General features: G+C 41.0%; 1 protein-coding gene across 3 annotated transcripts in view; it reads left to right on the forward strand.

Annotated features, from left to right (window-relative positions):
• The window catches only part of b4galt2 (UDP-Gal:betaGlcNAc beta 1,4- galactosyltransferase, polypeptide 2), a 125,056-nt gene that overhangs the window by 65,508 nt on the left and 38,982 nt on the right, over window positions 1–20,566 (forward strand). For all 3 annotated transcript variants that reach the window (XM_062023695.1, XM_062023698.1, XM_062023697.1), the window contains exons 3-4: window positions 7,850–7,968; window positions 10,010–10,126. In XM_062023695.1, the coding sequence (XP_061879679.1) occupies window positions 7,850–7,968; window positions 10,010–10,126 (236 nt within the window). The remainder of the gene's footprint in view (window positions 1–7,849; window positions 7,969–10,009; window positions 10,127–20,566) is intronic.

The following is a 20,566-nucleotide window of genomic DNA, read 5'->3' on the forward strand; positions in this document are numbered from 1 at the left end:
TAATAAAATAAATAAATATAGCTAGAATTCACTGAAAGTCAAGTATTTCATACATATATATATATATATATATATATATATATATATATATATATATATATATATATATATATATATATATATATATATATTATATATATGAAATACTTGAGTTGGAGAATTCTAGCTTAAATATATTCCCCTCTTAACCACGCCCCCAACCACGCCCCCCGACCCCCCACCTCCCGGTATCGGAGGTCTCAAGGTTGGCAAGTATGTCACAGGGCCAACACAGATAGACAACATTCACACACTAGGGACCATTTAGTGTTGCCAATCAACCTGGCTCTTAATGCCTTAACTATATTTATATTATTAATGAATATATTATTGATAATGATAGAAAACATTTCTTTCATTATCATCTTTGATTATTGCCATCATCTCTATTAACGTTGACTCATCATTTTCAACATGGCACATTTCCATGTTACTATCAGCCAGTTCCTGCGACGTGAAGCACTTTCAACTATAAAGTATATGGTTATCGTATTGATATCATTAATAGTGTTTATTGCTACACATTTGAATTGGAGCGATAAAGCATTTCTGTGTTTGAAGATAGTTGAGCTGTTATTAATATAAATGAAGGCATATTGAAATGTGACAGAAATGATGTCACCATTGAGAAGTGGATGAAGGTTTAGCAGGGCTGTTAAAAGCCAGCGAGTCGCTGACTGCACTAAAGCACAAAAAACATTTAATCAGGTTTGAAAAAAGCCAAAGCACTTTTCCTGAGAGCCGTCCACATGCAGCACGTACACCTCGCTCCAGCAGTTCTGACATCTGAACTCTCGGGAGGCTGCCCATGGGGAGCTTTTTTTTGTTTCTTCTTTGCAGGAGCGCTCACAAAGACTGGCACTTACATCAAGAAGTGTTTCCTGCCTTCATCTTACCTTGCTTTAATCTCCTGGTGGCGTCTGTCCTGTCGCTATCAAAGCATGACGCAATAAGAACCATTAGGTGTCTGCAGGCCACAACATTAGGTACACCTGCACGATCAAACCTTCTCACCAGAAGAAAGGTGAAAGTGATGGTAATGTCATGCATGGAAGTGGCTTTCATTGTGGGTAAGAACCACATTGGGTAAAGGCCTTCAACTTTTTGGGAATTTTTCCTATCGTTCGCAATCGTTATGAAAGACATGACGACGGATGCATTTTTTTAAATGCAATCTAAATATTATAGAAACGTAAATAAAAGTCCACTTACAGTGGAGCCTAGGGTTGCAAAATTCCGGAAATATTCAAAGTTGGAAACTTTCCACGGGAATTAACGGGAATATATGGGAAATGAAGGGTAATAAACATTGAATGCAACATGCTAGATCTTGCAGCATGATTATTAGCTAAAACAACCTGATTTCATGCAAATTCAGTAGAATTTCAACCCTGCACTGTGCATTCCTCCATCACATGTGCAGTGCATTCCTCCATCACATGCACAGATAATTCCCAGCATGCAACACACTACAGCAGGGCTATTGAGGCCACACTAGTATTTGAGCCCAAGGACTTCATCCAGTCAGGTAAGTGTTGATGGGGTAAATATATTTGATGTATGGTATTTAAGTGTAATAGAGGTGTAATTGCTTGTTACTGTATGACTGTAGACTACTCCAGCAGACTTACACTCAAGCTAGCTAGCTGTTCCTGTACTTGTTCAATGATTTTGGGGCCAATATCTCTAGCTAGCTAGGTTTATGTACCACCACAGTCTCGTAATGAACCGAAAATATTTCTCCGTTAGCCGTGATGCTCATTTTCTCTATGTTAAATCCCATTCATTTATGCTAACAACGTTAGCGATCCGAATCGACCTTTTTGGTGATGTGTAAAGTTGAAGTAGCAAATACTAAATGAAAAGGTGTAGTTTCCTCTACCTTCTGTTCTGCTAGCCATTCTGTTGTCATACAAGAATGTAGCTTATAGTTTGATTTAGCATGCTGATTGACTGTTCATTTATTCATCTAGTCTATTTCTATTCATTTGTCCATCAGTAACATATTTTTAAAGACTACTCCAATTGTTTAGCTGACTATTTATATCTGTGTGTGGCATTGCATTAGTCTTTTACAAGAATAAATCAATACAAAGAGAATAATGCCACGTATGATGTGTGGAGACATTTCACCCCAACCAATGTAGGCAGAAAGGCGGTGTACATTTGCAAATAGTGTGCAAAGAGCTACGTCAAAAATGGCACAAACATTCAGCAGCATATAGACATGTGCCCAATAATATATCATTATTGGAATTCCCCATTCAATCCCATATATTCCCGAGGACGGTGTCCAACTTTGAATAATCAAACAATGGTCAATATTTCCAAGCTTCCCAAGCTTAACTTCCTGTGGTAAATTTCCAGAAAGTTTCCGGAAATTGACGGGAAACTTTCCACCCCTTTGCAACTCTAGTGGAGCCAATGGGAAATTTACTATTCTGCCAAATATAAAATCCAATAAATAACCATCCAAAAAGTGTCAATAATACTCCATTTACATTTCCTGACTTGAATATTGAGCAAGTATTAATGATATTGTTATTATAAGTGCTAAAGCAGATGAACTATTTCCAGCGTAATCACTTCCGTGTGTCCACAGGTTTTGACACATTTTCACAGTTTTGTGTTCAGCTAAAGTCGATGGTGATTAAGACTTTTATCCTAAGAATGTGCAGCTGCACCACAATACGTCGTTTAATTAGCTAAATGCCTGCAAGCATTGATCGTGACATGCAACCTCAAGCATGTTTTTCCCAGCCATGACAGTGAAGACCATCAGAGCGACGCAAACGGACAATTTTAGCTTTCAATTGCAGATCAAGTCCAACTCGGCGTATGGAAAAGTCATCTTGTCACGTGTCTCACCTCCAAATAAGAAAGTATTGTGTGATGAACAGACACCATCAGGATTGTACAGAATGAAAGCTGCTCCACCTGCAAGAAGAAGAAGAAATAACCAGCGAGTTGATCAGCAGCTGTGCTAGAAATAAACAGGATCAAAGTCTTGGGGGAAATTTTGACTTGAGTAATTATTATGCTGCTGATTATGAGACTAGACGAAGAGTAATTGGACGGCGTCTGCTGATGGTGCTCATGTTTTTGATACTGTTACACAACGTCAAGACAAACACCGCCCACATTCTTAATCATTGCGGCCATCAAGCCCACGAGGTCAAAGATCATCAACTCAACTGAAGGTTGTCACTTTAGAGCTGTGCTTCTCACTTATTTGCTGTCAGCAATGGAATTATTATTGACACATTGATAATATTGATGTGTTTATGCTTGTGAGTTACATTCTTTACAAAGGCTGGCGACATCTTATTTATTCTTTTCATTCCTGACACAAACTTCTCCGTCTCTCTGCCTTTGTTAGCTATGTACACATGTCTTACTACTTCTACCCAGTAGTAGTAAGTACACAGTAAGTACACATGTCTTACTACTTCTACCCAGTAGTAGTAAGTACACAGTAAGTACACATGTCTTACAACTTCTACCCAGTAGTAGTAAGTACACAGTAAGTACACATGTCTTACTACTTCTACCCAGTAGTAGTAAGTACACAGTAAGTACACATGTCTTACTACTTCTACCCAGTAGTAGTAAGTACACAATAAGTACACATGTCTTACTACTTCTACCCAGTAGTAGTAAGTACACAGTAAGTACACATGTCTTACTACTTCTACCCAGTAGTAGTAAGTACACAGTAAGTACACATGTCTTACAACTTCTACCCAGTAGTAGTAAGTACACAGTAAGTACACATGTCTTACAACTTCTACCCAGTAGTAGTAAGTACACAGTAAGTACACATGTCTTACTACTTCTACCCAGTAGTAGTAAGTACACAGTAAGTACACATGTCTTTCTACCCAGTAGTAGTAAGTACACAGTAAGTACACATGTCTCACTGTGTACTTACTACTGGGTTGAAGTAGTATGTACACATGTGTCACTGTGTACTTACTACTACAAGGTTGAAGTAGTAAGTACACATGTCTCACTGTGTACTTACTACTACTGGGTAGAAGTAGTGAGTACACATTTCTCACTGTGTACTTACTACTACTGGGTTGAAGTAGTAAGTACACATGTCTTACTGTGTACTTACTACTACTGGGTTGAAGTAGTATGTACACATGTGTCACTGTGTACTTACTACTACAGGGTTGAAGTAGTAAGTACACATGTCTTACTGTGTACTTACTACTACTGGGTTGAAGTAGTATGTACACATGTCTCACTGTGTACTTACTACTACTGGGTAGAAGTAGTGAGTACACATTTCTCACTGTGTACTTACTACTACAGGGTTGAAGTAGTAAGTACACATGTCTTACTGTGTACTTACTACTACTGGGTTGAAGTAGTATGTACACATGTGTCACTGTGTACTTACTACTACAGGGTTGAAGTAGTAAGTACACATGTCTTACTGTGTACTTACTACTACTGGGTTGAAGTAGTATGTACACATGTCTCACTGTGTACTTACTACTACTGGATTGAAGTAGTATGTACACATGTGTCACTGTGTACTTACTACTACTGGGTTGAAGTAGTGAGTACACATGTCTCACTGTGTACTTACTACTACTGGGTTGAAGTAGTATGTACACATGTCTCACTGTGTACTTACTACTACTGGGTTGAAGTAGTATGTACACATGTGTTACTGTGTACTTACTACTACTGGGTAGAAGTAGTGAGTACACATGTCTCACTGTGTACTTACTAATACTTGGTTGAAGTAGTATGTACACATGTGTCACCAGGTACTTACTACTACTGGGTTGAAGTAGTATGTACACATGTGTTACTGTATACTTACTACTACTGGGTAGAAGTAGTGAGTACCATACTTGCCAACCTTGAGACCTCCAATATCGGGAGGTGGGGGGGGGGGTTTGGGGGCGGGGGGCGTGGTTGGGGGCGTGGTTATTTACAGCTAGAATTCACCAACTCGAGTATTTCATATATATATATATATATATATATATATATATATATATATATATATATATATATATATATATATATATATATATATATATATATATATATATATGAAATACTTGACTTTCAGTGAATTCTAGCTACATATATATATATATTTTTTTAAATTTTATTTACATAGAAAGAAAAAAAAAATACTTGAATTTCAGTGTTCCAGTGGCTATCCATTAGATGGCAGTATTGTCCTGTTTAACTTCTCCGTTCATGATGAGTATATCATTTCGGCCGCCATGTCTGTAATTTCCTCGTTCTTCTGCTTCGTCTCCTTGTTGCGTGCGCAGTTGTGCACTCTATAAAAGCCCTAGATGTTATGACGTCTTTGGGCAGGCAAGCTGTTTATTTTGTGGGAAAGCGGACGTGAGGACAGGCTGTCCCCACTCAGTCAGTCTCAGGTCTGCATTGAGCTGGAGGGGGCGTGGCCTCCAGCTCCGGCTGAATACCGGGAGTTTGTCAGGAGAAAATCTCTGCCGGGAGGTTGTCGGGAGAGGCGCTGAATATCGGGATTCTCCCGCTAAAAACGGGAGGGTTGGCAAGTATGGTGAGTACACATGTGTCACTGTGTACTTACTACTACTGGGTTGAAGTAGTATGTACACATGTGTCACTGTGTACTTACTACTACTGGGTTGAAGTAGTAAGTACACATGTGTCACTGTGTACTTACTACTACTGGGTTGAAGTAGTAAGTACACATGTGTCACTGTGTACTTACTACTACTGGGTTGAAGTAGTATGTACACATGTGTCACTGTGTACTTACTAATACTTGGTTGAAGTAGTATGTACACATGTGTCACCAGGTACTTACTACTACTGGGTTGAAGTAGTAAGTACACATGTGTCACTGTGTACTTACTACTACTGGGTTGAAGTAGTAAGTACAGGGTTAAAGAATAAAATATAATAGATCGTGTTATTGTCATCAAACATGAGCATGACAACAATACAGGTGGCTACTCTATTAGATGCAATACCATTTTTAAAACAAATACAATTAGATGGAAATACAATATTAACAAATACAATTAGATAAAAATACAATATTAACAAATACAATTAGATGGAAATACAATATTAACAAATACAATTAGATAAAAATACAATATTAACAAATACAATTAGATGAAAATACAATATTAACAAATACCAGTACGAGCAGCAGTGAACAAGAAGGTCAGCTATTGGGACAGATGGAATGGCTCACGGATAAAAACTGTTTTTAGCTCTGATTGTCCTGGTCTTGTGTGACGGAAATCTCTTCCCTGACGGCAGCAGGTTGAACATGTGCTGACCAGGGTGAGCGCTGGCTTCCAGAATGTTCCGTCTTCTGCCGAGGCAGTGAAAGTGAGCAATGTCCTCTGGGAGGCCAGAGGGCATCGGATAATCTTCTCCGCTGTCCTGGTCACTCTTTGCAGGGCCATGCTGTCTGCAGCAGAGCAGGCAGGAAACCAGACATTTATGCAGTGACTCTATGGTGGCCCCATAAAAACCAATAGAAACCAGACATTTACGCAGTGACTCTATGGTGGCCTCATAAAAACCAATAGAAACCAGACATTTACACAGTGACTCTATGGTGGCCCCATAAAAACCAATAGAAACCAGACATTTACGCAGTGACTCTATGGTGGCCTCATAAAAACCAATAGAAACCAGACATTTACGCAGTGACTCTATGGTGGCCCCATAAAAACCAATAGAAACCAGACATTTACGCAGTGACTCTATGGTGGCCTCATAAAAACCAATAGAAACCAGACATTTACGCAGTGACTCTATGGTGGCCCCATAAAAACCAATAGAAACCAGACATTTACGCAGTGACTCTATGGTGGCCTCATAAAAACCAATAGAAACCAGACATTTACACAGTGACTCTATGGTGGCCTCATAAAAACCAATAGAAACCAGACATTTACGCAGTGACTCTATGGTGGCCCCATAAAAACCAGTAGAAACCAGACATTTACGCAGTGTCTCTATGGTGGCCCCATAAAAACCAATAGAAACCAGACATTTACGCAGTGGTGGCCCCATAAAAACCAATAGAAACCAGACATTTACGCAGAGGTGGCCCCATAAAAACCAATAGAAACCAGACATTTACGCAGTGACTCTATGGTGGCCCCATAAAAACCAATAGAAACCAGACATTTACGCAGTGACTCTATGGTGGCCCCATAAAAACCAATAGAAACCAGACATTTACGCAGTGGGGGCCCCATAAAAACCAATAGAAACCAGACATTTACGCAGAGGTGGCCCCATAAAAACCAATAGAAACCAGACATTTACGCAGTGGTGGCCCCATAAAAACCAATAGAAACCAGACATTTACGCAGAGGTGGCCCCATAAAAACCAATAGAAACCAGACATTTACGCAGAGGTGGCCCCATAAAAACCAATAGAAACCAGACATTTACGCAGTGACTCTATGGTGGCCCCATAAAAACCAATAGAAACCAGACATTTACGCAGTGACTCTATGGTGGCCCCATAAAAACCAATAGAAACCAGACATTTACGCAGTGGGGGCCCCATAAAAACATACCCTCAGTTTCTCCTCAAGTTAGCTCCACTGCAGCACTCCAAAGAAGTGGAAGTCTCTGCTGGCGGTCCATGTCAGGTCCTGGGAGATGTATGTTCCCAGCAACTTACCACACATGTTTATGTTATTTATGTTACTTTGAGGCTGCAAACACTGGACAACATGGAGTGGTCCCACCTTGGATTTCTCACCCTGCCCTTATTTGTCTGACTTCCTCCCTCTCTCCTTCCTGTCAGTGGGACGCTTGCTGATTGAGTTCAGCTCCCAGATGACCATGGAGCGAGTGCAGAGAGAAAACCCCAACGTGACGGAGGGGGGCCACTACACGCCCCCTGACTGCCGGCCTCGATGGAAGGTGGGTTTGCTGCTTTTTACACACATATTTACATTATATACACACTATTCATTGGATATGTTTAAATAAACGACAACAGGAGTACATGCATGGTGCAGTCGTATTTGCACAGTAAGAAAAGAAAAGAAAAAATAAAATACTTGAACTCACAATTAGTAGGACCCATTAGACGCCGCATAAGCCAGTGGTACCGCACGTAGTCGGCTTATTCGAGTGGAAATGGCGAGCATTTCATCGCCAGAACAGCTGAGCTAGCTTCCGGGGTTGGCTGACATGGTCTCACAAGATGTTATAAATATCCTTCTTGAAAATGGCCTTGCAAATATATATCTGACACCTCATCAACCTTCTCTACTATCCCGGTCTGGCTATGGTGCAACACTTCCTGCTTACTACTAAATTGAAACTTGTGATTGGATACTCACTTTGGAATGACAAGTGAGTATCCAATCACAGTCTCGTTAACATCAGGCTACCTAGATAGGCTACTGTCAACAACTTGTGATCTGATTGGCTATCTCAACTGTCTATCAACTGTATGTGTTCTCAAATTCATCCACTAACGGTCCTGATGAGTATCCAATCACAGGACGCCTGAATGTCACCTTCAACGTGAGAGCATCTTGTTTTTGTTAGCAAACACTGTCTTCACAATAAAAGTGCTGCTCCATCCTGCCTGCGCTAACAAAATAAGAGTCTACGGAGGTTGCCGTCAATGTATTTCTTGTAAAGGGTATAAAAACGCAGTGGTGTGGCGTCAGGGCCAGCAAGACCTTCTCTGCTGGCCTAACATAACCACAAATCATCATCATAATTAAAGATACAATTATTTTCTAATTGACTTTCCCTTAATATGTAAAAGTATTCATATTGTCTTCATGTCATATTATGCTCCTTCCACTGCTGTTGTTTTTAGAATATAGAGTTGTTATCCAATCAGAATTCAGCTAACTTATGTTGCCATGCTGTACTAAATCTGCCAGAGGGCTTCAGCATCTACAATACAGTTGATAGACAGTTGCGATAGCCAATCAGATAACGAGTTGTTGACAGTAACCTATCCAAGTAGCCTGATGTTAACGAGACTGTGATTGGATACTCACTTGTCATTCCAAAGTGAGTATCCAATCACAAGTGTCAATTTAGTGGTAAGCAGGAAGTGTTTCCGCCGTAGCCTCAATCAGGAGGTGATTGAGGGAACCCCTCATGAAACAGGCCTGTAGAGATGAAGTAGTCTTGTGATTTTTTTTTCACACACACACATATATATATATATATATATATATATATATATATATATATATATATATATATATATATATATATATATATATATATATATATATATATATATATATGTATATATATATATATATATGTATATATATATATATATATATATATATATATATATATATATATATATATATATATATATATATATAGGGGGGGGGTATTTTTTTAATTTTTTATCTTGAAATACAATCATGTGTGCTTACGGACAGTATCCCTGAAGACTGTATTGATCTATATTGATATATAATGTATATATTCTGTTTTTTATGTTGATTTAATAATTTAAAAAAAAAAAATATATATATATATATATATATATATTTTTTTTTTTCTTTTTAAATTTTTTGTGCGGCCCGGTACCAATCGGTCCGCGGACGGTTGGGGACCACTGTTCTAGAGGATGTCAAGAAAGAACAATGAAATATGCTAGGTAGGTTGGAGTTCAAATCCCAGCCGAGTCATACCAAAGACTATAAAAATGGGACCCATTACCTCCCTGCTTGGCACTCAGCATCAAGGGTTGGAGTTGGGGGTTAAATCACCAAAATGATTCCTGGGCGTGGCGCCGCTGCTGCCCACTGCTCCCCAAGGGGATGGGTCAAATGCAGAGGACAAATTTCACCACATCTAGTGTGTGTGTGACAATCATTGGTACTTTACTCTTAATCTTAATCTTAAAACTGCACACTGTGTATATATTGTAAATGTGTATTATGCTACTGAATTTGTGTGTCCGTGCTTCAAGGTGGCCATCATCATTCCGTTCCGTCATCGTGAAAACCACCTGAAGTACTGGCTACACTACCTTCACCCTATCCTGAGACGGCAGAAGATCGACTACGCCATCTACATCATCAACCAGGTAATGATAATAATACTACATTTCATTTATAAGCTAGGCATTTCAGATGTCCTATGTTGATACTTCTTTTCAAACTTGATCTCATTGTTTAATTTGTATTAATATTATTATTTATATATATTGCAGCCACGGTTTCTATTGCCGTTTGTTTATGGTGTGGGCGCCCGTGGCTGCTGGGTCCGGTGCTTGGTGTGGCCCATGTTGTGACTTGTGGCAGCACATGCACGTGGTGGTTGTCGGGGCTGGCGAACTTGCCGGCTTCCTTCTCGTTTATTGTTGTGTGGGTTGACTTGTCGGGTGTTGGTCCGGGCCTGTGGGGTGGGTTGAGGTGATCGGCTGGTTCTTGGTGGACAGTGGGTGCCGGGGCTTGATCGCTGCCCTACCGGCCTGTTTATGGATTTGTTGGTTTATATATATATATATATATATATATATATATATATATATATATATATATATATATATATATATATATATATATATATGTGTGTGTGTGTGTGTGTGTGTATGTGTGTGTGTGTGAGTGTGTGTGTGTGTGTGTGTGTGTGTGTGTGTGTGTGTCCACCAGCTTGTGTATGGATTTGTTGGTTTATAAATGTGTGTGTGTGTGTGTGTGTGTGTGTGTGTGTGTGTGTGTGTGTGTGTGTGTGTGTGTGTGTGTGTGTGTGTGTGTGTGTGTGCGCGTGTGTGCATGTGTATGGATGGATGTAGGTATGTATATGTGTAAGTGTATGTATGCATGTGTTTGTATGTGTATATATATTTTTGGGGGCACTCTCTGGGCCTGCTTGTCCGGCAGGGGTAGGCGCCTAAGGGTACTGCAGCTGAGCTGCGTGTCTGGGGCCCCTGGGTCCCACCCCTTCCGGATGCCGTCTTGGTTGGGGCCTGCTGAGTCTAGTCCCTGCGTGTATGGTGGCAGCTTGGTGCACTGCAATGTATTCCACAATGCTGCAAGTCAACCATCTGCTGGGGTAGTGACCTTGTGTGTCAGCGTGTCTGTGATATTTTAAAAAAAATTTAAAAAGGTATTTAATAAACAAACAAAAAAAAGCAAGAGCAGCTGGGAAGTCCTCTGGAATCACAGGGAAGCCTGTACAAAAACGAAAAATAAAACTGGACAGGCTATAAGAAAATAGTAACGGAATGCTGGAGCACACCCAAACTCACGCACTGGGCGTGCAGCAGAAGAAGCATCCACATAGATGAGCAACAAAGTCCCAACACAAAACATAGCAGCCATACAGCTTAAATAGTCTTGAATTTGAACAGAAAGCAGGTGAGGGGAATAAGCGCTACAAGGCAGGCGTGAAGGTGCTTCAGGTGAACACACACACTAACAGGAAGTGCCACCAAAATAGGAGCGCTAGACAAAAAAAATAAAACCCCAAACATGAGAAAATGTCAACAAACTCAAAATAAGACATGATCTGATGTGAGAGATCATGACATAATGCTTCCCCAACACCCAGGATACCAGATGTTCTTGAAAAAACAGACAAATTCGAAATTCACAGGTGGGCCAAGGGAGGACTCCCCTTGCCATTTGTCCCCGCACCCAGCGGGGAAGCGTCAGAGGGTGGTAGAGAGTGGAACGCTGCTTGAAACAACTAGACTCATGGCCGACAAGTAAGCGGACGCGAGTAGGAACAGCGCACCAGCAGCCGTGAAGCTCCACGCCCGGATCCAGCTGGTTGCTGTGCTGGGAGTCCAGCTGGAGACAAAGCTGAAGGTGGCGTCGGACCCACTAGAAGCAAGACTGGAAATGCCGTTGGAGCCACTAGAGGTGAGACTGGAAACAGGGGCGGACCCACTGGAGACTAGACTTGCAGCGACTTCCTTGCAGGGGGTGGCAGCCTCGCTGGACGAAGAGCTGACAGGAGGAACAGCTGGTGGCGCCCCCACTGGTGAAAAGGCGGGCAGAGGCCCCCCCCAGGAAGAGATCCAATACGCTGTCTCGGGTCAGAGGGAGAAGCTGTTGACCCACAGCCTCAGCGTGAGAAAAAGCCCAGGGCTTAGGGAAGTTGGGATGCTGCAACAGGAATAGGGAGTGCGGGAGTTTGAGTCTTGGAAGACGGAGACTGACTGGATGTCCTAGCAGGAGAAAAATGTCCACATCATCAGCCTGAGGGAGTGGGCTGGTAACTGGTGAGGGTCAGCTGCCTTAGCCAGAGAAAGAGAGTCAGTTATGAATGCGTCACCTTGTGCGGGTGTGGCAACACTGCCGGTTCGGCTGGACTGCACTGGCTCCAAAGCCAGGACATGAGTAGTTCCACCAGGTTGACGTTCGGGTTGCCATACTCACCATTCTCTGAGAGGAGGGCCACCATTGTCTGAGAGGAGGGCGACCATTGTCTGAGAGGAGGGCGACCATTGTCTGAGAGGAGGGCGACCATTGTCTGAGAGGAGGGCCACCATTGTCTGAGAGGAGGGCCACCATTGTCTGAGAGGAGGGCCACCATTGTCTGAGAGGAGGGCCACCATTGTCTGAGAGGAGGGCCACCATTGTCTGAGAGGAGGGCTGCGCGTCATGACGGTGCCAACTTCCGCCTTCATGGACAACGCGGAGGGTTGGCCATCAAGTATCTATTAGGATCAGACCGCCATCTGGCCCCCATATGATTGTGTTGAGTACTTGTGGGGAGTACCTCCATTTCCTCCCAAATCATCGTGTCAAACTCCTCCTCAGTGTGTTCCTTGGCAGGTTCTGCAGGAATACTTGTCTGTCTTGGCTGGGACTTCCTGTGACGCGTAGGTGGCACGATGGCAATAATTGTCATTTCCAAAATGCAGGGAGTGAAGGAGGCAGCTTGCAGGTATTTAATAACAGAAGAAACAAAAGAAGAGGGCAGCTGGGTCGTGCTATTTAAGCACAGGGCTGACTATGCAAAAAGAGAAATAAACGGGAAAGGCTACAAAGTCAACAAAAGCAGATTGATGAAGCGCAGCAACACAAGATGTGCAGCAACACAAGATGTGCAGCAACACAAGATGTGCAGCAACACAAGATGTGCAGCAACACAAGATGTGCAGCAACACAAGATGTGCAGCAACACAAGATGTGCAGCAACACAAGATGTGCAGCAACACAAGATGTGCAGCAACACAAGATGTGCAGCAACACAAGATGTGCAGCAACACAAGATGTGCAGCAACACAAGATGTGCAGCAGGAACTAAAACCCCAAACACAGGAAACGCCAACAAGCTCCAAATAAGTCATGATCTGGTGTGACAGACATTGTCATTAAAAGTGTGTCCTTTTTGTGTTGAGCTGTTTAAAAAAGCATTATGTTTAAGAAAACAAACACATTTTCATCAAAGCAAACTAATTGTCCAGCTGGAAAATGATCTGTCTAGGGTACACTTATTAATGACAAAATATTATATTTACATTAATCACAATTCATTTTTAATTAACTATGAACAAACTGCTGTTAATCGTGATGATGTATTTTATTCGTTTTATAACCCATATATGTAAATATCATTTCCAAATGTTCTTAGTCAACTGTATTAATTTTTTTTAATTCACATTTGAATAAGTGATCATTTAAAAAATACATCTTTGAAATGTACCATTATTTAATTGATCAGAATTATTCATACAGCAGTTTAGTAATGAATCAATAATGTACACATAAATAGATACACATAAATATACACCAAAAATACAAATTAATAGATTTGGAACAAATAATGCTATTTATTATTAATCGTTTAGATCAATGTATTCTTAATACTAAAATGATCTATTATAATTTATTGCAAATAATAAATAAATACAAAAGTACCGTTATTATTATTACTGTTTTTTAATATCGTGATACATTTTTTTAACTGTGAGTGAAGATGTGTTCTGTTCTATATCTGTTCTCTCCCTGGTACTTGTGCTGCACCTTAATCACTCCCCCTTGTGGAACACACCTTTTGGTTCCGCTTGCCCTATTCTGTCTGCTCTCCATACGCTGATGTTCTCTTTCTCTGTGTGCAACACACACACACACACACACACACATTCTAATTCACACACACACACACACACACACACACAGGTACAAACACACACACACGCGCGTGCACACACACACACACACACACACACATTCTAATTCACACACACGCACACACAGGTACAAACACACACACCCGCACACACAGGTACAAACACACACACGCACACACACACAGGTACAAAGACACACACGTTGTCCGGGAGCATCTTTCTTATCTGGCCAGGAAAGTTGTTGAGGAGGCAAAAAGGCTCTGGTGTGTTTGATTGTTACTTCCACCATTTATTATTTATTATTCTTTATTGTGGGCTTGTCAACCATCCATCTGAACCATCTGAGCTGGTGGACAAAGACTGAACTTACTCCGATTTTTCTGTGATTATTGATTTGGTCTGACCACTTTTAGGATGCACTCATCGTAGGCTGACAATGTTTCAATGACAACATCATAGAACCTTTATTTAACCAGATATGACAACATCAACAAATCATTCAACGGTGACTTTGTGGCTCTTTTTGATTGAGTTTGTGGCTCTTTTTGATTGAGTTTCATTGGTCAAACATCAGCAACCAGGGAGGAGTTCATGTGTGTGTTTGCTGTTTGCTTGGATTGTTGCTTTGTTGGCTCACACTTCTGCATTTCACCTTGGAATTCTAGCTAGTCCAGTACATAAATATAACAAAACTAAACTAAAATGGCAAAATATGCAACTATTAATCCTGAAGGCACCATTAATGCTGAAAGGTACATACAGCTTTTGGAGCAACATATGTTGCCATCCAAGCAACGTTACCATGGACGCCCCTGCTTATTTCAGCAAGACAATGCCAAGCCAGGTGTTACAACAGCGTGGCTTCATAGTAAAAGAGTGCGGGTACTAGACTGGCCTGTCTGTAGCCAGAAGGGAGACTGTTGAACAACTTAAGCTGTACATCAAGCAAGAATGGGAAAGAATTCCACTTCAAAAATGTGTCTCCTCACTTCCCAAACCTTTACTGAGTGTTGTTAAAAGGAAAGGCCATGTAACACACTGGTAAAAATGCCTTTTTTGCAATGTGTTGCTGCCATTAAATTCAAAGTTCATGCTTATTTGCAAAAAATAAGAAAGTTTCTCAGTGTGAACATGAAATATCTTGTCTTTGCAGTCTATTCAATTGAATATAAGTTGAAAAGGATTTGTTGTATTCTCTTTTTAGTTAGCATTTACACAACATGACAACTTCACTGCTTTTGTACTTTGTACTTGATGCACAAACATGCAGACAGTTTAGTCCACTCTCAGTGATATCAGGTTGGCTTATTTGGATGAAAGCTGAAGGTAATCAATATTAATTCAGGGAGTGAGAGGCAACATTGTGACGTATGAAGATTAAATGTTTTGTACACTCCCGCTCTTGAATATTGTCAAGCATGCATCACTTTTATTGGATTAGTGAGGAATGTCAATCATCTGCTTGGTTTCTTGTCAATCATCTTTCAGCTCCAACATAGGAAGTATTCTCTTCATGTCAGCACATCCTATTGGGGGCACATCATTAATCAATCAATCAATCAATCAATGTTTATTTATATAGCCCTAAATCACAAGTGTCTCAAAGGGCTTAAGGCACTTCAACTTCATTTGTTTCTGCTTCATAGCCCTTCATTTATTTTTAGAGTGATAGTGTGTTGTTTTTAAATATAATTGTGCAGCTAACATTGAAAGTGAAAGAGAAACCTTCAGTGTGTTACACAGTCCTCTCTTGGTGTCTGCTATTATTCACAAAAATGAGATTGTTATTGATACTTCTCTCAGTCTATTTTGCACTTCCAGTTCCTAATGAAAGTAAGGAAGCCCACTCACATTGCTACATGTTTTCTACAATATGGTTTGTGGTAGTTTATGGCTGAAGTTGACTTCAAACATGCATACAATCACAACATGATGCATCACCATTTTCAGCGTCTCTTTTCAATATGTCCGGGGGGGAAAAGAAGTAGGAAGAAGCAGAACTTATATAAGTCTACCCCTTTTCCATTTCATAGCGTTTATTCACTTCCTGTTCTCACTTTGTACACAATTTACTCCATGCATAACAACAATTCTAAAAACAAAAATAAATAATAATGTATAGTAAAGTAAGTTGTACTTCATATAAATGAGCTTGTATCGGACACCTCAGTCTCCTTGGACGTAGCCTAGCTCATCCATGCGGACTGGACACTGGCAGAGAGTTGGTGGGCGGCCGAGGGTGGAGTCGGCTCTCTTGGTTGCTTTGTTGGGTCTGCTCCTGTCGCTGGCCATGCTCCCCCCCACCCCAGCAGACCATGGTGTGGAACACCGCAGAGGCCACCACAGTGTGTGTGGGTGTTGAAATGATGTTTTTCTTTGGTTGCTTGTCTATGCATGATGCATGATGCAAATGTCCCTCTTGCACACATGTTTATGTGTGCTATGGCTATGAGGTTTTTTTTCCCTTGGCCCACAAGGATTTTTTGCCATTACGTCATAACACGACGAGGCTGTTCAGTACATTATGATTGTCGTACATAATTGAGTGCAGGTGCTGATGGAGCAATAAAGGCCCTGAACAACAATAACATATGTATTATATATAATAACAATAAAATGCAGAATGTATTATATATAATATGCATGCTGTCATGCAATTTAGTGTCTCCTGAGATGTCCTTCAGCAAGAAGACATGTTGGCTTACATCCATCAGGTCTCATGCAGTGTGCAGTGGATGCATACAGTATCCATCCATCCATCCATTTTCTACCGCTTGTCCCTTTTGGGGTAGCAGGGGGTTTCGCTGGAGCCTATCTCAGCTACAATCGGGCGGAAGGCGGGGCACACCCTGGACAAGTCGCCACCTCATCACAGGGCCTGCATACAGTATTTATTCCTGCTATTTACTGTATGCTGCATTTCCACACAGTAGTCAGGCCCCTGAGGAGCAAATGTGTTTTCCTGGCAGAATTGTTTCATATCTTTCAAGCAAACAAAAGCACTTAGCCCAGCACAGGTGAGGTCCTGCAGGTCGTGTGTGTTGATCACCGCTGAGACCAACACAAGAAAATGCTTCCAAATGAGACTTAATCGGTAGGATCCAAATATTTCATTTATTTCATGTACAATTCCATATATTGCCTTTTTTTACACAGCCCATCATATATGAACATAATTGTTATCAATGTTTAACAGTAAAAGCAATTATAAATATGACAAATATGTTTGTGTTATGAATGTTAACAAGGTAGATGTTTAGCAACACTTTGTGGAGCAGAGGTGCAGAAATTGTCCTTCAGTTACAATCTGCCCAAAACACGACTTTAAAAAGACTTTTAAACCATAAAAACTGAATGTTTTCATCTAGCAGACAACATTTTGGTTTGGAATATTTGAGTATGTTCTACAGGGGAAGCTTTTTGTGAAATGTAATCCAGTAAATATAGCAAAATACAAAAGTAACAGACACACTCAAACAAGCCGACAACATTTATGTGTCATTTTTGAATCAAGTCATGTCATTTGTTAGAAAAACTGTCCAAGCAAGTTCTTACTTGTATTTGTTTTTCCCTGCACAGACTACAGTTGTCCCGATACCAACATTTAGTACCGGTACCAAAATGTATTTCGATACTTTTCAGTACGTTTCTAAAAAAGGGGGACCACAAAAAAAATGTCATTATTGGCTTTATTTTAACAAAAAATCTTAGGGTACATGAAACATATGTTTATTATTGTAATTTAGTCCTTAAATAAAATAGTGAACATACTAGACAACTTGTCTTTTAGTAGTAAGTAAACAAGCAAAGACTCCTAATTAGCAGTAACATATTGTGTCATTTATACACCTATTATTTTCTACACATTATTAAGGACAAGCTTTAAAAATTGATTATTAATCTACTTGTTCATTTACTGTTAATATCTGCTTATTTTCTCTTTTAACAAGTTCTATCTACACTTCTGTTCAAATGTAATAATCACTTATTCTTCTCTTCTTTGATACTTCATCAATCCGATACCAAGTAGTTACAGGATCGTACATTGGTCATATTCAAAGTCCTCATGTGTCCAGGGACATATCCTGAGTTAATAAACATAATATACATTTTTTAAAAAGGAAAAAAGATTGTGTGATCATAAAAAATATAGATGTAATCATTGTAGTATCAACTTGATATAACTTGTACTTGGTATCATTACAGTGGATATCAGGTGTAGATCCACTAATGGTGTTTGTTTACTTTGTGACGCTGGTGAGCTGCGGTGTGTAGTGAAGCATGTTTTGCTATTCCTCGTCCTGCAGTGATTAAACCTAAAGAAAGGTATTTTATTTGTGAGGATTAGTGATTTAAGAAGTATCTAAAACTCTGTGGATGGACGCTAGTCGCTAGCTTTGCTTGCAGCTGTTGTAAAAATACAACACAATTGGGGCGCTGCTCCAGTAAAACGCTTAGTTCTAAAAACAACAATCAGCATTGACATGTCATTCACGCAATCAGACACAAATAACAGATATAAATCGTTATAAAGAGTTGCAGTGATGAATTAAGATAAATAACCGATAAAAAAAGTGCAGATTAGCGGGCTTTCTCGTGACTGTTTATGACAATCACCGCTTCTGGAAAAATCTGTTTGGGAATCGCTTGTTCTTGTTTTGAGACACCTGAGGGCAAAAGTTCCAACTGTGAGTTATCAGGATGGTTACGGTCTTTTGATATGTTTGTGGATTTGGACAGAAGTCTACAATTTGCAACTTCCTTTAGAAAAGTCAGTTGACAACGGGTTATTTTGTTTGTTGTGTTTATGACTCTCTTTAATGTCAGCTGCTAAGCTCCCAGTAAACCAAACATCACAACAACACATGAGAACGCTCCCGATAGTGGAGTGCTAGAAAAGGACCAACTGAAAATCCTCAGGCAACACCACAACAGCCGGGCCTTTTTCACAGCAGTTGTGGTGTGGTCTGTCCAGATGAGGGTTCCCAGGAACGTGAGTGTTTACCCTTTTCACACAGACACCGTTAATGGACAAGGGCCAGCTCCATGCTTCCTGAAGTCCATTAAGAGTTGTTTGGTTTTATTAGTGTTGAGTGTCAGGTTGCTTCCGTTACTCCAATCCACCAGCCTGTGGACCTGAGCTCTGTACGCTGACTCAGGCAACCCAACTAGGGTGGTGTCATCAGCAAACCTTATAATGGTGTTACTGGGGAGGGACGAGGTCCAGTCATAGGTGTACAAAGAGTAGAGTAGAGGACTCAACACACAGCTTTGTGGGGAGCCGGTGCTGAAGGTGAGACTGGAGGACTTGTGGAGGCCAAGCTTTACTGACCGGGGTCGGTTGGTGAGAAAATCCATGATCCGTGAGCAGATTTGGGGAGAGAGGCCAAGATTACACAGGATGATGGTGTTAATACAGAACTGTAATCCACAAACAGCCCGCAGTGCTCCAGGTGGTTTAGGGCTGTGTTCAGAGTGATGATGATGATTGCGTCCTCCGTTGACCTGTTGGAACTGTATGCAAACTGCAACGGGTCTAATGTTGGTGGGAGGCTGACTTTGATGTGGTTTGATACCAACTTCTCAAAGCGATTCATAATAGGGGTCAATACCACGGGTCTATAGTCATTTCAAGTGCTGGGGGAAGGCTTTCTTAGGACCGGGATGATGTTGGAGATCTTCAGACAGGAGGGGATGATGGCTGTGGTGAGAGAAAAGTAAAACATGTTGGTGATGACCGTGCAGAGCTGATTGGCACATGCCTGGTACTCAGCAACCTTCTTTGGGTCCACTGAGCGAAGCACACGCCTAACATCGCACTCCTGAACTGTAAATGGTTGACTATCAGGGAGTGGGGACATCACTGGTGGTCTCTTAACTTAAAATCTTGCAAAAAAGCTCCTCAGCTAGAGAGGCATCTAGAGTAGAGTTGCTGCTCTTGTACTTGGTGATGTGTCTAATTTCCCGCCAGTCCCGCTTTGGATCGTTGTCTATGAAATGTTGTTTAGCCTCATTGATGGCCCTTTTCAGGTCAGCTCTGGCTGAGTGGTAGTTGGCTCCATCCCCTGACCTGTATGTGGCATCTCTGGCTTTGACTAAAGTCTCTACATTTTTATTAAGCCAAACTTTCTGATTTGGAAAAACTTTGACATGCTTGAAGTTGTCCACACACACTCCAACAACACAGGTTGGGATGTAGCACATAAGAGTCTGGGTGTGGTCTTCCATGTCTGGCCGTGTGAAAATGTCCCAGTTTGTGCGTTTAAAGTAGTCGTGTAGTTGTGCAAGAGCCCCCTGCGGACAAGTTGGTACAGTGTTGATTTCGGGCGTTGTCCTCCTCGTAAGGAGAGTGTAGGCTGGTATGAGGAGCAGTGAAAAGTGATCTGAAGGTCTTCGGTGTGGAAAGGGAGCTGCTCTGTATGGATGCCTGCTATTTGT

This window comes from Entelurus aequoreus, linkage group LG16, assembly GCF_033978785.1.
Source record: "Entelurus aequoreus isolate RoL-2023_Sb linkage group LG16, RoL_Eaeq_v1.1, whole genome shotgun sequence".
NCBI classification, from domain to species: domain Eukaryota; kingdom Metazoa; phylum Chordata; class Actinopteri; order Syngnathiformes; family Syngnathidae; genus Entelurus; species Entelurus aequoreus.